At 45.7% G+C, this 18,739-nt stretch overlaps 1 protein-coding gene across 1 annotated transcript; it reads left to right on the plus strand.

Annotated features, from left to right (window-relative positions):
- Window positions 1–2,534: 2,534 nt before the first annotated feature.
- Window positions 2,535–18,078, plus strand: GFI1B (growth factor independent 1B transcriptional repressor). The gene is made up of 7 exons (XM_030535161.1): window positions 2,535–2,896; window positions 8,993–9,134; window positions 11,713–11,880; window positions 13,319–13,581; window positions 14,272–14,409; window positions 15,362–15,527; window positions 16,327–18,078. Exons 2-7 carry the CDS (start codon window positions 9,020–9,022, stop codon window positions 16,503–16,505), a joined length of 1,029 nt encoding a protein of 342 aa, XP_030391021.1. The 5' UTR covers window positions 2,535–2,896; window positions 8,993–9,019; the 3' UTR covers window positions 16,506–18,078.
- Window positions 18,079–18,739: the final 661 nt, after the last annotated feature.

Here is an 18,739-nt window from a genome sequence, read left to right on the forward strand (position 1 = left end):
TTGTCTGTGTTGTCTATTTAGACTGGGGCATGGACTGTCCCTTATGTACGGAGCCTAGCACAATGGGGCCCTGATCTTGATTGGGGTCTCTAGGCTGTATTGGGCTACAAATAATAAATAAAACAACTGTATCTATTATGTTAATGATCCCATTGTGTGCAAGGACATCTCTGCTTTGGGAGATTATGGCAAACTGGGACAGTGGATTGGCTGGTATACATGTCATATTTCCAGCTGTGCTCCTCCCTATTGGTCACTGAGGCCCAGAAATCTAGCTGTCCTCCTTCTAGTGAGCCCTTTGGAGCCTGTGACACCTGATTCAGCCAGATGGGTTTGGTGAGATTTTATTAAGTACATTGTTGGGTTCCCTACATAGTGTGCCCAGCAAACAAAGCCTAATAGAGTCAGGCCTGATTGGGTGGCTGTTTTCCCCAACTGCAGTCCCAGAACTAGATTCTGGCCCCAAGTGTTTCAGGAAATAACATCTCAGCTCTTTCACCAGCCTTTCATCTTTCCCGTTTGTTTAATTGGTGCAATTCTTTTCATAGAAAACCCCTGACGTTCCAGTTCCCTTACTGGTTTTCTTTCACAATGCATGTTTCTGCAGGGGGAAATATAATACCACAAATGCCTGTGTTTAAGAGGATGCAAATCAGTTTGCTAGCACAATCCTTTGTGAACAGTTTCTTTCATGCAAAACTCTGCTAAATAAATAAAAATCAAAGGGGGGAATAGGAGGGAGGAGGTAGGGGAGATGCTGCTTCTATTAACAACCAGAGTTAATTATCATTCAGCAAAATCACAGAGGTGACAGAATAAAAAAAAATTAAGATCTGAATCTTTCTGAACTTTGGAGAAGTCTAGATCTAGAGCTAAATGTTGCAACCAAAGCTGTAGCAAGGGCCCTCGCCTTGTCTAGTATCTGAGGAAGTAAGGAGTGTGAAGGGCTGGCGGCTGGCTGTGTCCTGTGATTTGAGATAGTACCAGTAGATGGCACCATAAACAGAAAACCTCACAAGAACTGTCATTAGTAAAGAGACAAGGTGGATGAGATAATATCTTTCAGTGGACCAACTTCTGTTGGTGGGAGAGACAAGTTTTCCAGTGACACAGAGCTCTTCCTCTGTGTAGCTTGAAAGTTTGTTTCTCGCACCAACAAAAGTTGTCCCAATAAAATATATTACTTCACCCACCTTGTCTCTCGAATATCCTGGAACCATTATGGCTATAACAACACTGCATATTATGAGTAGAGTATAAAATACCTGTCACTTATATGTAGGCAGTAGTTTTACTTCTTCGGGGTGATTGCAACATTGCAACAGGAGCTCATTTAACTGCAAAAGAAACAGCATTGCTTCCTAATACCTGCACCATGTTGAACTGTATAGGACAAAGGGACAAGTTGATTCCTGGTGTAAATCCACTGGTTCTCCAAAAAATAACGTGTATTTGAAAAGGTTCCTACTGAGCAGCAAAACTCCACTAAGTGAAAGCATTTCTTTGATGGCATCCACAAGCACATTCTGTACTCCACACATGGATATGTATCTGATCTAAGATTACACTTAAATTGTAAACTCCTTGGGCAGACACCTTGTCTACTCCATGCTCTGTACATTGCTGAGCATGCTGATAGAGCACAACGCTTTGCACGTGCCATAATACGAGTGTGTCAGATAGGGAAGATCAGAGAGAACAGGAGAAAGTGGAGGGCAAGTTTTTATTGGCATGTCATTTGGGGAGATCACATTACTATCAGTGCAGCACATGACAGCACTGTCTAGTGATTATTGCAAGTTGCTGGTATTCAGAACTCACAGATTCTGTTCCCAGCTCTCTACAAGTTCACTGTGGGATTTGGGGCAAGTCAGTTTACCTCTATGTGACTAGATTTCCCCATTTGCAAAGTGCCTCACAAAGGTAGTGTGATGTTCAGTTGTTTCATATTGGTAAACTCCTTTGTGATTCTTGGGTGAAGGAAGCTACAGAAGAATAAATTCTTATCTTTACTCTTGAAAAGCCTATTGGAAAGATGTCTATTAATTAACTTGCATTTTTCTAAATATATATTTATATAATACATGAATGAATGATGAAGTATGTGTACACACATATACAAAAATCTGCATTTATATACATATCTATAGTTGGATATACATGCAACAAAAATCAATATGTATATACATTACATGCATACATTTAGCAAAAATACAAGATCAATAACAAGCATCTTTTGCAGGTATTAGACGGAGGTATTGAATCCTTTTTTCCATGTAGACTGCAGAGGTAAAAATAGACTTTGAAATAAAAAAAATCTTGTGTATGTGAATTAAATGGTTTTGTGCATGAGACTGAAGTGTGTGCATGAGAGAGAGTGGTGGGATGTCTGTGAGAGCGGTGATGTGTAAGTGAGTGTGTATACAAATACAGCTTCCTTAACAGCCATTTCTCTTTTGGTAAAGTCTGTTTGGTACATTATTTCCCTGTGTCATGCACGTTGTCAGTATCACAAAAGACTATTCCAGCAGAAAGCCCCACTGTGTTAAGGGCACTGCTTCTACAGAGCATAGTTGAGCAACATGAATTCTCTTCAAGTTTTCAAAGTCCTGGAAAGTTTTGATAAGCAAATACTGTCCAGGCTCTGCTTCTCCATTGGTTGTTTCTTCACCGCCAGATTTTGACACAAATAATCTGATTGAAAAATCAGGGAGGGGAACAGGGGCAGAAAACAGAAAGAAAAAAGGAGAAGTATCTATTTCAGAAGACAGCTACCAAGTGAAAAAGTGGAAGAAAGAGCCACAGAAAGAGAAAGAGAAGACCTCTTGCTGGGGGGTTTGTCTGGGGAGATTTCAAGGCTGGGCTTAATTCCTGCAAACCACAGTCCCCAAAACAGGTGATTTTTTTTACACATTTACTAACTTTGTTGAATTCATTCCTATGATGTGTCTTCATAAGCTTTTCTTTTTTCTTTTATTGCGTTTGCGGATATATTCCACCACACGAGTCAGTTACATGGGCTGGGGATTGTTTTAGGATAATAAGGTGCTTAGATAAAATGATCAAACCTTTTAAAAACTGTACATTGATTTAACTTAAACACGTGCACACGGGCATGTGCATGCACACACACTAAAGTAAGTAGTAACAGAGAATGATAACAGCAAAAAAAGGTACAGATAAGATATTAGTATGCCCTTCAACGCCTAGGTCACAACAAGCACCTAGAAGCAGGACTCATTTCCGGATGTGCCCCCTTCTATCTCGGCAATGAGGACATATTACATTTTTTCTTTTAAATGATATTTTCATGGGGCCACATCTTCACCGTAAGTACATTTGCAAAGCTCCATTTACTTCAATGAAGCAATGCCAGTTTACACTAGTTGAGGGTTTGGCCCATATTAGTTAGTATTTTTGGCTCCTGTTTATCAATTGATTTAACTATTAATGTGGCAAAATTTTTAGCATATGGAATAAGTCTGAACTCCCGCCTGACATACAGCCAGATCGGTTCAATGCACTGGGCAGGTGAATGGACAAATGACAAGCCCATAAGATGGGTGAGCCTGTAAATTAAAGGAATATAGGATTTGCTTTACATTACCTTGCCAAAGCTATTTATCTTTTGACACCCGATTCAATGCCCATTGAAGTCAATGAATCCGGCTCCTAATGAACAATCCTTTTTAATGAAATCACTTTTTAAATCACTTTATTTTTAAAAAATGTATTTAATCCAGATGGGCAAGTATTTCCATCCACATCATGGGCAAAATTATAATGAAAAATTGCCAGCCCTGGCACAACATCCATTTGCCCAACTTTACCATGATAATGAAGAACTAATTATATGTTTACCTCTCCACTAAAAACAAGTACAAATTACTCATCCCTGGTGAGCAGAATTTTATAAGGCTGGACTAGTGAGTTTAAATTTTGGTTTAAAAGACTGAAAGTCTTTAGAATGCTACTTAAGATCCAGTGTCAGGAGTCTCTAAAACCTCTTCTTTTGTTAGCACTGAAAACAATTAAAATACATACAGATGGTAGTGAGGTTTCTTCATAACGTAGAATCTTCTGTAAGACAGAGTTCTTTATTTTTAGAAGGTTTGTGCTTTGGTTTGTTTTCTTTTGTTTTGCACGAGAATACTGGGGAAAAAAACTATAATATCAAATAAGGTTTATAGGAAGAAGAAAATATTTTCCCCTGGCTGAGCCCTTGTACAGTTATCAACCCATCTGAAAATGTATTTTATTTGTAACTCTAAACGTCTGTCATGAATTTTCTTCAAACCTAGTGAAAAAAGCTTCCTTCATCTCAGAGTTTACTTTCCAAATTCGGAAATAGAGAGACTTGAATTTCAGGAGTTACAAGGGGATGAAAGTCTGTCTTATAATGGAACATATGTTACAAATGTAAGGCCTGATTCTGGATGGTGTTCAGGATTAGGTCCATAGGGTGCAATCCTGCAAACACCTGCTATCAAATATTTGCTTATTGTTGTGAGTATTCCCATTGAAGTCAATGGAACTACTTACAGATGTAAGTACTTCACTCGGTAGTAAGTGTTTTCAGCATCAGGGTCTAAGCTATAAAGACTATATTCGTCTCTCCATAACAACCATCTCCTGACAAGCACGAGTCCTTTACAGCACTGACAAAGGGCCTGATCCCCCATTTTTTGTGCACTGCAAACTCCCATTCATTTCCGTGCAAGTCAGGGATGCACAAGGAATGCAGGATCAGGCCCTATGTCTCAGCTCAAACACAAGCCAGAAACCCCTGAAAATTAGACATTTTAATAGAAGTTCTTATACACTGAGTGTAATAATGTGACTGTAGTACATCCTATACATTTTTGATGAGATGTTCCCTATAAATTCTATTGACCACCTAGCAACAGTGTCCTAAAGGCTCTAGGAATCTTTGGGATGGAAGGTGCGCTGCAAATATAAGATATTATTGTGAACATTGGCCTATATTTTCAAAAGTGTCTAGTAACTTTGGGTGCCTCAGTTTTGCGGGTACCAAAAATGCATGAACAGGGCCTGATTTTCAGACATGGCTGACCATCCACCCTTTGTAAATCAGGACCTTTAAGGGGTCTCAAGTTAGGCACCCAAAAAATCAAAAAGTCCAAAATCACTAAATCACTAGCCACTTTTGAAAAATCTAGGAATATTTTTTCCACGCTGAAAGCCAAAACTGTAACTTGGCTGCTCTCCCTGGGGCTTCCTCTGGCTGCTTGAAAAATATAATAGCCAGTTGCACGTTCTGTAACTGAGCAGTAAACAAGTAACTCCGATGAGTCTGACTTTGAATTTACATTCTCTTTTGAACCAAGAAGAAGCCAAAATAAACACATTTTGGGTAATCATCCTTGGCTAGTCAGTGAAACCTTTCTTATATGATCACCATCCAAGGAAGGGATTGTCACGAAAGAGATCAGCAAAAACCAGCTCCCTAAAAGATGGATTTTAAACTAAAAGTTGAACAAAACTGTTCTGGAAGACTCATTGGTTGCTTAAGACATAGGGCTGCCAATGCTGGTTGTACATATTCCTGGAGGTTTCATCACATGACATAATCTTTAATTAAAAATTAATCTTCGATTCCTGGAGATTCCAGGACAATCCTGGAGGGTTGGCAATTCTATAAAATAAGACAAGGTGTTGTCTGTTAAAGGTGGGGTCCATAGTGCTGGCTTCCCTTGACATCATGGTTAGATATTAGTAGCAGTTGACCACTTGCTACTGATAATCTGTGTTTCAGAGGGAGATAATATTTTTCTCTCACAATCTGTGCTTCCAGCTTTCCTCACATTTGGTCGTGTGAATCACAAATATAATCTGATGCAGTTAATTAACTACACTCTGGGTTCCCAGTTCCTGTTTTCTCTGTAATGTGGGGGGGGGGACTTCCTTTTGCAACGTTCAGTAGTGCCTCAAAGATTGCTGAACTAGGCACAAGTCATTATCTGCCATAGAAACACTGAGCCAAATTTGGCTGTCAGTTATACTGGTGTAAATCTGGAGTAATTCCATTGATTTCTATGGAGCTCTTCCAGATTTACTCTAGTGAATTGAGAGCAAAATTTGGCCCAGTGTATCTAAATGAAACACTGTGGGCCCAATCCGGCAAACAGCCCACCTGGAAAACTCCTATTGACTTCAGTGGAAGTTCTACACACACTGACTTGCAGGATTGGGCCTTGTAATTTTGTGGTGCTTAAAAGAAGCCTCATTAGGGAGTTATGGGAAAGTAAATAGAACTAGGTAATATGGAGTCATTGCTTGCAAATCAACACTGATGGTTAAAATACGCTGTCCGTTTTCAGCCCTATATTGGTGCTCCCTTCTAACTTTCTGTCACGGAGTCACCGGGCGATGCTCTGGAACTGCTCCCCACCAAACCAGGCAGGACTTTGGGGAGCCTCCTCTCCCTTGGAGCAGACTTGTTCAGGGCAAGAAGCTCACACGTCTTCATCTCCTGGGTCTCTCCTTGTAGCATTCAGCATCCTCTGCCCCTCCGTGCGCTTCCCACAGCGAGCCTGCCCCAGCGGGGTCCTGGGGAAGCCACAGGGTCCTGCACCCCCACTTCGCAGTCAGATGTGACTCTCAGCCAGGCAATAAAACAGAGGTTTATTCGATGACAGGAACAGGGTCTAAAATAGAGCTTGTAGATACAGCGAACCAGACCCCTCGGCTGGGTCCATTCTGGGGGGCAGTGAGCCAGACCTCACGTCTGCACTTCACTCCTTGTCCCCAGTCAACTCCAGACTAAAAACCCACTCCAGCCCCTCCTCTCTGCTCAGCCCCTTTCCTGGGCCAGGAGGTCACCTGATCTCTTTGTCTCCAGCACCTTCAGCTGGCACCTTTGCAGAGGAGGGGCCCAGGCCATCAGCTGCTAGGAGACAGAGTGCCAGGCATTTAGATGCACTGGCCCTTTGCTCTGCCAGATACTTAAGAACTGCAATGGGGACACTGAGGCACCAACACAGTATTCAGAGAAAACATTAAGAACATTCCTAGTTCATCACACTTTCTAACATAAAAAAAAATATTTTTGCGACACAAACTTTCACGTTAACCTCAAGTCACTTGCAATTTTCTTGGTAAAATGTGAAGAAAACCAGATGAGCCTATTTCAGAGTAAAAACTGACTAGGGAGTTCAAGATTTGGTCCAAAGATGGATTATTAAGTGATAGGATTCCTGGGCCAGATTTACAAAGGTATTTAGGTTCCTAAAGATGAGGATGGGGTGACTGGTGTGATTTACAAAAGCACCTAAACTAGTTAGGTGCCTAACTCTCATTGACTTAAATAGGACGTAGGCACCTAGCCTATGCAGGCACTTTTGTAAATCACACTAGACACTATTTGCATCTTCTGGCACCTAAATGCTTTTGGAAATCTGTTCCCCTGTCCCTTGGAACACTTAAGACAACACTGGACAAAGCACTAGCCTATACAATTGTATTTCAAATACTCAAAGTCATTTTCTGCACTGGGCCCTGGAGAATGGTCTAGCTGAACTTAGAGACCTTTCCCATCTCTAGTTGCTGTATTTCCATGATCCATTCACAACTTTCCCTGGCTGCCCTATGCTGCCTCACTGAGACATTTCAGGTCATTCTTGCTCCACAGCTGCTGGGCTTTTTTCAGTAAATATGTACATTACGCTTCAACTGTTCTCATGTGGGGGAGGGAAAGGGGGAGAAGAACACTTCCCTGTCAACATAGACCAAGGATTTACTACAAGCTTTCCAGGGTAAAATATACCAGGCTTTGCTTTTACTGTCACTGTACTGAACAAGTATAGCGAAAAATGCAAATATGCATGCAAATAAGAGATCAGCTGATCTCCTTGTAGTGTCTAACGTTGAACACTTTCCCGTGTTCTCTAGCACAAGGCCAGTTATTAGCCCTTGGGAAGTGGGGAGGGAGTAGGCCTGGGTACTAAAGATAACAGATGCATTGCAAGGGAATTTCATATGATTAAATTTCAGCATTTTATGTTTGTTTCTAACTTGTGCATTTCTACAGCCTCATGGTGTTTGTTTCAGAATCAGTGTGTAACCCTTTCCCACTCAGCACTTCTGCTATGCCATTGCTTTGACTGTCATTTGTCAGCTAAAAAGCCAAATATCATGCAGTGCTGGTAAAGAAATATCATATACATTAAAGAGCTTCACCCCACATAAGATCAAGGGTCCCTATCTGCCATTAATCAGCATGTCTTTCACGTTGTTTTGCTGTTATTATTATCATTAGCGTTTGTATTGTGGCAGCATCTAGGAGTCTTGTCACGGAATAGGACCCCATTGTGCTAGGCACTGTAGAAACACAGAACAGAAAGACAGCCCCTGGCATAAAGAAATGTTTTCCTGCCAGCTCTCCCACTTCGTTGTACATTCCAAAGAATAGAATCAGAGATGCAGCATTGTTTAGTGGCTAGAGATGGGGAACAGGAGTTCTGTGCTCAGTTCCCGACTTTGCCACTGACTCACTGTGTGGCCTTGGGCAAATCATTTAACTTCAATGTGCCTCAGTTTCTCCCTCTGTAAAATAAAGATAACAATACTTTTTTGCCAGGGGGAAAGGTGGAAGGGGCAGGGAGCTTATAAGGTTTAAATCTTTATTAAAGCACTTTGAGATTTGCTGTCATCTCTGCAGCCAGTGACAAACAGTGTCTGAAAATGACATGGTGTTCCTCTCGCCCTGTCCATGGGTTTCAGTTTCCTGCCTGGATTTGTGGAATCCATCCCAGCTCCTAATTCCCTGCAGCTACTCCTCTTTGACTGGCTAGGGATAAGGGGAGCAGAATCTTTCAACTGAATGCTCTGTCTCAGTATAGGTTGTTCATCCATAAACATGACATATGGGTTTTATTTCCGGTCATCAAAGCACCAGGAGCTGGGGGATAGGAGGGTGGGGAGTGATAGAAAACATTTCTTTCCCCTCACCATTATTTATCCTATCCTTCAGTGTTTCTGCCCAGGAAGTGCCTGGAAAATGCCACGTTCTTTTTTGGTGAAGAGCAAGAAGGCCCATACCTACCACCAGCACCACTCTGTGGAAGAGGACCTGCCTGTTTCCACTTGGGATCCCATACCATCGCTCTGCCTTGGTGAGTCAGATCCATCCCCTGGACTTGCTGAAGTACACCAAGGCAAACCGCAGTCGGAAAGCCATGCTGGCAGTATAACACAGAGCTGTGATAACCAGCTGGGAACCAATTTAAGTAGCTTGCCCATTGAAGTGAATGGGAGTTTAGCGTGAGTAAATAGGGAGTTTGAACTGATTAAACAGTGAGTGAAGAGCCCCAATACACAGACATTCGCTTCCCCTCTGCACACTTTCTCTCTTGCACTCCCTCTAGACCAAATCTGCTGCTGGCATAAATAGGTACAACCCTGCTGAAGTCAATGGAATTGCACCTTTTTTTCAGAAACTGCATTTGGCCTCTGTCTGTATCTCCCCTTTGACTTGATGGTTTAGTAATTCCAGGGGCAGTGTAGAGACACCATACTATATTGGAGGGCTTTGCTCACACATATGAATTTAAAAGTTTGAATAAATGTGTTTCTATTGATTTCCAGATCTCTGCCTTGGTTGCTGGAAATCACTGCAAAAAACCCTCCCTTCTTCTACTTTCTTTCGTTTTAAATATAAATATTTATTTCCATTTTCCCCCCGAGGGCAGTTTTAGTACATACAATGAAACCGGTGTGGATCTCGCTGCCCTTATGTACAGCAAAGGCAGCTGACTCCAGCAAACATCCGCTAGCGATCAGAAATGCTTGGAGATGGTGGCTGAATTTTTCCTGGCTCCTAACCATGCTGCTTGTATACCTATTTGCCACACATACACTCTTTGTCTCTGCCCCATCCATACACTGTCACTTTGGGCATGTCTATGCTGCACCTGCGGGTGTGAATGGCAGCTCTAGTAGATATACCTGCACTAGCTAGCTCATTACAAATAGAAGCAAGGACACTATGGTCTGGGTTTCTGTGGGGACTAGGTACACATCGAGGTGCACACTACCTTGCACTGGTGGTGCTGAAGCCTGCCCCACAGCATCCTCACTCCTAAGCTAGAGTCCAGTGAACACAGATATCTCTACCTGAGCTGCAAATCACACCCCCAGCTGCAGTGTACCCCATGTCTGTCTATACCCCACTGTCTGTGCGTTACCAACTGTCGCAAGGAACTTCACAGCAGGATGGAGGGGTGACAGGATACCAGTGTAGTCATGACTGTGAAAGGAATTGCTCCCTATTTCACAGTGGGGAGCTTGAGGGGCAAGCTGAGGTGTGTTGCCTGCACTTAAACCAGCCTTCTTTTGTGGATGGACTACCCGCCCCTACCAACCCCACCCCACCCCCACGCATTCTCCCACAGATGTCACTGGAGCAGGACAGGTGGGGCAGTTATCTGCACCCCTCAGGCATGATTCAAATTTACTTTATTCAAATTCAGGCTCAATTTACAGTTTGTTTTGGCCCTGTCTGTGAAACTAGAGCTACCCCTGCCATACCCTCATGGGAAGAAGTAAAGAGAAAGCATGGGAAATCCTCATCCTTTGGAGAGTCCTATTGTCCAGTTTAGTACCAAGGAAGGGTCTATTACCCTCAAGAAACCCCAGCCTTTTCTGAAATCTATGACACTCTCCCTTTTCAGATAGTCCAACTCCTCTCATTTCCAAGGTCAACACCGGGGTGGCTCCAGGCACCAGCGCAGCAAGTGCGTGCCTGGGGCGGCAAGCTGCGAGTGGCAGCCTGCCGGTCACTGTGAGGGAGGCAGGCAGGCGGCTTTCAGCGGTGCACCTGCGGGAGGTCTGCCAGTCCCGCGGCTTCGGCGGCAATTCGGCAGCGGGGACATCGATAGCGCAGCACCGGCGGACCTCCTGCAGGTATGCCGCCAAATCCGCGTGACCAGCAGACCGACCGCAGGCACTTGGGACAGCAAAAAACATAGAGCCGCCCCTGGTCAACACACTTCTGAGCAAGGAGAGAGGTGAAACCAGTACTGGGCCTCAGACCAATTCAGACACTTGGAACAGGCCCATTACATCTCCTATTGCTAACCAGCAAAAGGTGGTGGGTCTGTTTTAGGGATGGCCTGGCCAGGTGTACAGAAATGTGAGGGTCATTGAACAACGGGGTAGGGAGGAGACTTCTGGGCTCTGTTTCCAGCTCTGCCACAATGTGACAAGCCCTTTGCCCTCAGTTTATCTGTCCAGAAAATGGGAATAATAAACCTGAACTCTCTGCAGGAAAGGCGGCGAGGCTGAATTTGTTAAGCATGTGGATGAAAGATGTTATATATGTGCAACTTACTGTAACAAACCCCTGGGTACTTAGGATTTCATGGCTGTCAGTCTGCTGCATACCAAGTGCCCCACTCCTTCCTCCCTGCTTTCCTCTTCCCAGTCCATGGTTTGCCACTTGGACCATCAAGGCAATGATAGAATTCAGATTCTTCTTCTCCAGCATGCACAGGCCCTGACTCTGGAGCTAAGAATAATCTCCATTAGCACTACAGGGCTTATGACACACGGTTAAGCAGTTCTGATTCCATCCACCAGAGGACAATGGTGCACATACACAGACACACTCATTCATATACACTCACTAACTCATTACAATACTGATATTTTGGCAGCTAGAATAAATTAACCCTGATGCCATTCTGATCGCAGCCCCATGTGACAAGTCATCAGAAGAAGTCAGGACCTTCAGCACAGAGTTCAAAAGCGAGTACCCAGAATGCCTTGTTCCAAAACAAGACAAGGACCATGCTGGACTGAAGGAAGAAGGTGCGCCTGCCCTGTATCTGAACAGGACACTGTCAGGGCCTCCAGCTCAAGGTTAGCTATACAAGGCCAGGCTCTCCAAAGAGCTCAGGGCCTGATTTTCACATGCTCAGCACTTATAGTTGGGGTCAGATTTTCAAAAGACTTCAGTGCCCAGCTGGCTCTCATTGTGACAACTCTGATCACACTGTTTATGGCAGAGCTGAGCCCTTTTGAAAACCTAGCCCTAAATGGTTCATGAATCGAAGAATTGTATGGTGGTTGTTGCTTTGGTAACAAGGCCCTCAGAATAAATAGGGATCAAGAGAGATTCTTCCACATTATATGAGGTATTGGCCAACTAAAGGCCTAGTGATTCTGAGAGGGTTTCATCCACTAGCTCGCCTTCACAGCCAACATCTGAATGTAGGAATGTCATGGCCCATCGGCACCAGCACCGCTAGCCCCATGTTAAAGGGAAGTCTCATATCAGTCAAGGTAACATGAGTGCTGGAAGCATCTCTTCCCTACCTCACAGGCCCTGGTGGCCTTTAAACCTGATGAGCTTGGCATATGGTTACCACAGTATGGGCACCTTAGAGATGTTGGTGAATGAGAGAGAGACTGAGGTTGTTACTGTCATGGTTGCATATGGCCCCACATGTGCACACACGTCCATACCACCACACTTTTAGAGCACCACCTGATGACAGTACCTAAACCCCTCTGTTCTCTGTCTACGGTAGGTTGCCCAGTCTGCTTGTACGTAGCAGGCCATTGACAGGCACTGCACCAAACTCGGAAGTACAAGCTGAGCTGTTGGGAAGTATTAACTGCCCTGCCTGGAGTATCAGCAACATGAAGCTAATCCAGCCACAGTACGCTGGGACAGATTTGTGTCTAGGGTGGCTCCTAGACCACATACAGCAGAAGTAGGACAGCCATGCCCACCTACCAGAGTTACGAGAAGGCTTTTCTGTATTTCCCACGGGCAGCATTTCCCTGTGTGTTTCTGGGACAGATGTGTGTCATGCCCGACAGCACGGCCATACATTTTAGACTGAGACTAGAAACATGTCAAACCCTCCTAACCGTGAGCTTGTTCTGTAGTTTCCCCCACAAGAGAGAAGAGACAGTAACGAATGCAAAGGGGACTTGTTACTGAGGCACAGCCACACCCTGCAGTTCTCTCTGAGGCTGTAGCTCCCAGAATGCACTAGTGTCATTACACAGGTTCTCTAAAAGCCCTGGCCGGGCCTGGGCATCCATGAAAGGGACTGAATCCTGATCTGAATGCTGTGGCTTAGGCCCATCTGTAGATGAGATCAGCGTTTGAAAGGAAGCGCACTGGTTACTAATCTTTCCCTGTAGCTTTCCTGAGTCAGGTATTCTCATTATAGATATTAAGCAGTAATAAAATGACTGTGCTGAGCAGGTCTGGGAGCATGTGCATGAGTACCCAGGCAAAGCAGAAAGCCTGCCAATCTGTTCTCCTTCTCCTTTGCCACCTCAGAGACATCCGTCCCAGCTCTGCAAGTTAAGGGCTGCAGCAATTCCACAAGCACCCCTACCTTCTACAAGCCCAGTTTCTCTTGGGACGCCTTCCATTCTCCATACAGCTACAGGCAGATGTCTTCCAGCATGCAGTCAGCCCTCCTGGAGCGCTCAGTTAGTCTGTATGGCAGCCATCTCCTGCCGAGCTCTGAGCCGCCTATTGATTACAGCATGCGTTACTCACCGGACATGGAGACGTACCACTGTGTGAAGTGCAACAAGGTGCATCACCCACTGAAGCCATAGGGCTGGGGAGGAGCCTGGGGTGATTTTCATCACATACATACACCAGTGTCCCCCAGGCTTGATTTAACATACAAGGGACCCAGCTGGAGGCTGGATACCAGGGGTCCGATATGGCCAAGGGCACAGGGAGCCTATGCGGGCAATATATGTACTTGGTGCTCAGTGCTTCCCCACCCATGCCACACCAAAAGTATAGCTCCTGCACTGGTACCTACACTACCAGCCACTATCAAGATGAAGCAGAAGGTCTCTGTAAACAAGAACCTGGCTCTGCTGAGCAGAGATTGGCATAAGCCAGAGTTGGATCTGGATCTGAACATCCTCAGAGTTTGGATCTAGAGTTTTGGCTCAGCCCACTGGGAGAGTAAGGCTAGCTGCCATGTTCAGAGCCAGCGTGAAAGTTTGGGAAGAGCGGGTGTGCACCCAGGGGTTTGGTTTGAGCCCCTCTCTGCTGGTAACTAAGAGCACCTCATTTTGACTAGCCCAGAAGTAGAACTAGCAAAGACAGCTGGCCATTCACTCTCCTGCCTAGGGAAACAGTTCTGTGATTGGGCTCAGCTAATATGGGCAGCTGGAGGAAAACATCTGACAAAGAGAGGGAATGGAAAATAGAGTTGGAGACATGACTGGCTCCCAGGATCCTCATTGGCAGCTTTCCTCTTCTAGGTATTCTCCACCCCACATGGGCTGGAGGTCCATGTCCGAAGATCCCACAGTGGGACACGGCCCTTTGCTTGTGATGTGTGCGGCAAAACCTTTGGACATGCTGTGAGCCTGGAGCAGCACACGAACGTCCACTCCCAGGTTGGTAGCCAACAGGGAGCCGATGGGATTGCAGAGTCACCCGCGGCACTGAATTGCCAAAGTGGTTGGGTCTTCTGATACCTTGAAGCAGAGTCTAGGCAAATCCCAGCTCGTGCTCAGTCCTCCTTGTTAGGTTAGGTGGCACACCTCACGTGACATGATATGATTTGCTGTACTTTAATTGGTAGGCCCTCTTGAAAAATAGCAGAGAGTTTGGGAGGGAAGAGACATAACTAGAGATGGGTCTGAGCCACAACATTCAGATCTGGAGCCAGATCCAAATGTTCTAAGAGTTAAGGGGTTGTCTGGATAACCAGGGGTTTGGCTCAGTCCACTGCAGCAAGACGGGCGCCCTGTGACATTCAAGTCTGAGCTTCCTCAGAGTTTGAGAGTATTTGGATACAGGGATTTGGCTGACATCCATCTGTTATAACAAAGGGGGAATCCCCAGCAGGTAAACACAACAGCCTTCCTGCAGACACACCAACAGAGCAACACCAGTGCCAAGAACATTTACACAGCCACAACAGCCAGGAGGACTGAGGACAATGGACCTCATTCTTGGCTCTCTGTTCTCAGAAATCTCAATGCTCTCCTTGGTAAATCCCTCCACAAGTCTGAGGTTCATTTGCAATAGTTTCCTCCTGTGATTCACCTCCTCCTGCACGAAACAATCTAGTGGCTCAGACTCCTGTAAGATATTTGGGGCAGAGACTTTTTTATTCTGTGTTTGGACAGCACCTAGCACAATGGGGTCCTCCTGGTCCATGACGAGTTGTTCCTGTGTGCTACTGTCATACAAATGAATAATAATAATAGTATTACTAGGAGAGGATTACCTGATTTGTATTGTTTAACTTGCTAGCCTGCCCAGTTTTCTACTCGCTTTCGACTCCATCACTTCACTTGTGAATGACAAATCTGATCCCCAAAATTTCATTTCCCCCAACAGGAGAGAAGCTTTGAGTGTAAGATGTGTGGAAAGACTTTTAAACGCTCGTCCACATTGTCCACCCACCTCCTGATCCATTCAGACACGCGGCCCTACCCCTGCCAGTACTGCGGCAAGCGCTTCCACCAGAAATCAGACATGAAGAAACACACCTACATTCATACCGGTGAGAAACCTTTCTGACACAAAACACACACGCACCCCGAGCCCACAGCAGTTACGCATACAGATGCACTCACATGCACACACACCAGTCACACATATGCGTGCACACAGGCACCTGAGCTGACAACACTAACATGCACACGTGTACATGTACACCTGAGCCCACGTTCATGCACACACATGTGCACACAGACATGTGAGCCCGATGTTCATGCACACACTTGTGCAAATGCACTGAGATGACGTAGAGAAAGATGCTGATGGTGAGCCCAATTGTGGGCTCATCATGTGTTTTTAATGTTGCATGTATGTCAGAGAGTATGATAGATGGAGTCACACCTGTGCAGGGGGGGCAGCACGAGGTCCGGCCCCAATGAAGTCCTCCTGGCCCCCTGGAGGGGTTAAATGTTCCCCTTTGTGACCCAGTCCGTAATGCCAAGCCGGATGGATGATCCCAATTTCCCTAGTGTAGAGGGTTTGAGTTTGTGTTCTGCTTGGGGGAGTTGAGCAAGGGGTGCAGGGATCAGAGACAGGGAACGAGAAAAAAGATGCAATGACAAAAAGAGGGTGAAAAAGAGCAGGGGGGCACTGACTGAGCAGCCGCGGCAGAGAGGCCAGGGACTGAATGGGCTCTGCAGGCCGAGCTCCCCTCTCAGCCCTACAGGTGGTCCTTCCAGGGCCACATGGCGGCACATCAGCAGGGCAGTGTGTGGCTAACAGACCCGCACTGCCCAAGCCGTCAGCCCAGCACAGACAGCCACCTCAGTTTGGATCTGTGATGGTTTGTTTCTGTCCCACAGGGGAGAAGCCCCACAAGTGCCAAGTGTGCGGCAAAGCCTTCAGCCAGAGCTCCAATCTCATCACCCACAGCCGCAAGCACACTGGCTTCAAGCCCTTCAGCTGTGAGCTCTGCGCCAAGGGCTTCCAGCGCAAGGTGGACCTGCGGCGACACAGGGAGACCCAGCATAGCTTGAAGTGAGAGCACACCCCAGCTCTGTCCTGCAGCCCCCACTCCCAGTCACATGGAATCCCACCAGTCTTCTGGCCTCGTCTCTCCCTCTGCTTGGCTTGGGGCACCCACCTTGTTAAATGCTTATGTCTGCCTGAATTCCCTGCGGGACTGGCACAGCAATGTCATCCTCCCTGGTGTTACCCCACATCCCCCTGTGCATGACCAAGAACAGCACCGCCGGGATCACTCACTGTCTAGTTTGATCACAGGCATTGGGCCAGGCTCTGATCTCAGTTACTCAAGTGTAAATCCCCTGGAGTCATCATTACTCTGGATTTACAATGAGTGCAGGATCTGGCTCATCTCATCCACTGGCAGCACAGAGGAACTCCTGGGTTGAGGACACCAACTGACTAGCAATCTGTGCCAAGCTCCCGAACCACGCTCTACTTCGATGGTTAGGAAGATAAGGCCTGGGCATGCAAATAATTGGCATTCAATGAGCTCCGCTCAGCTAAGACAGGGTTCCCACAGAGGGTATACATTTGGGGCACATACACCTAGCCTCACATTCTTTCAACAGGAGTCTTTTTGTTATCAGGTGAAAAATATGTAGCACTGCACGTTTATCTTACAATAGAGTTTCAGGGGAGGGCAATAAAAAATCAGACCCTACATGCCCATATTAGTACCACCTGGCTACCTACATGGACTTCTGAGCTACTCGGTATTCAGGACTGTGGGGAATTTTGTTTCCTGTCACTCTTATAAAGAAGAAGCTGATCTATCCATCTTGTACCCATCACATTAGTATGTGAGTACCCTACAAGTATTAGAAAGGCAAAGTAGCAGTATTTCCTTCTCTCTCTGGTCTGGCGGTTAAAGCACAGGGCTGAGAACAAGAGTCATGGGTTCTTTCCTTGGCGCTGCTACATCCTGACTATGTGACCCTAGGCAGGGCACTTCCCCTCTCTCTGACTCAGTTTCCCCGTCTGTAAAATGGAGATGATACTTCACCTCACAGGGATATTATAACTATTAATGTATCCAGGTTTGTCAAGTGCTTTGAGACTGCACTGCATAAACTTCCTCAGCTGGAAGACACTAGAGAAGGGCAAAGTGCTATGTTAGGGAGAGAAGGGCCTTTAAATGAGAGGGGCAATGCAACCCCAACAAAGTCAGCCTGGGGCACTGTGTCAAACAGGGACATCGCCGTGTTTAGCCTGTAGCTGGGATGCAGCATCGGTTCCTTTGTCCCTCTCTTTACGCCAGCACTGATGAATGAAACAAAAAGCTCTGCAGTGACTCTCCTATAGATAGGAAAGACATGATGCAAGTGGAGAATTCATTTACTGCCAGGAGGAAAAGGGCCAAATCCTGCTCTCACTTACCCCAGTGTAACTCCAAAGTAACCCCAGTGGCTCTGGCCCAGGATGTGAAGCATAAATGCCTCCGTGTTTCTACTGGGTCTAGGCTACTTTCCACTAATACGCAATCTGGCGACTCAAAACACTCTCCCCTCCTTTGCTTGTACATTTACATATGTATTTATATTGACTGTAATGTGTATTTTTACTGTAATAAACCAGACTGCAACAACCTGCTCGGCCCTGTTAGATTTCCCAGATAAACGCTACGTTTCTTCTCAGCACCCCGGGGAGGCAGACTATCACAACACTCTGTGGACTAAAGACACCCATTTCAGGAAAGGCTTTGGCCATGCCCAGCTCTGGATTTGCAATAGCCAGTCTGATTTACTAGTCTCTATCTTTACATATCACAGGGGCCTAGTCCACACCATGGACTGAAGTGTCACTTGGGGGGAAATGCCAGCATAACCCAGTGGCTAAGGCACACTCATCTGCTACAGAGCATCCTCTGCTCAGAGCCCACACGCAGACCAGCAAAGAACGCTTGGGTCAGGTTTTGGTCCTGTTCACAGAGTGATACGTACAGAGAGCCCCACATAGGCAGAGTACAGTTACCATCAGCAGGTAATACACTGAGAGGGACTCGTCAACTCTTTCAATAGATCACAGCCAATGTTAGGATCCTGGTCAATGGCAGGGCCTCAAAGGTTGGGTATAAACACGTGGGGGAAATGGGGCTGAGGAATCACTCTGAGGATTACGAATGGGACAGCAAGCACGCACACAAACTCACACATACACAGGGACACACAGCGCATGCACTCCCCTGCCCCCACCTCTAAAAGTCATTTTAATATTACTGGAAGTGCTGCCAAGAATCCAAATATTGAT

This window comes from Gopherus evgoodei, chromosome 16 (assembly GCF_007399415.2).
Source record: "Gopherus evgoodei ecotype Sinaloan lineage chromosome 16, rGopEvg1_v1.p, whole genome shotgun sequence".
Classification (NCBI taxonomy): Eukaryota; Metazoa; Chordata; order Testudines; family Testudinidae; genus Gopherus; species Gopherus evgoodei.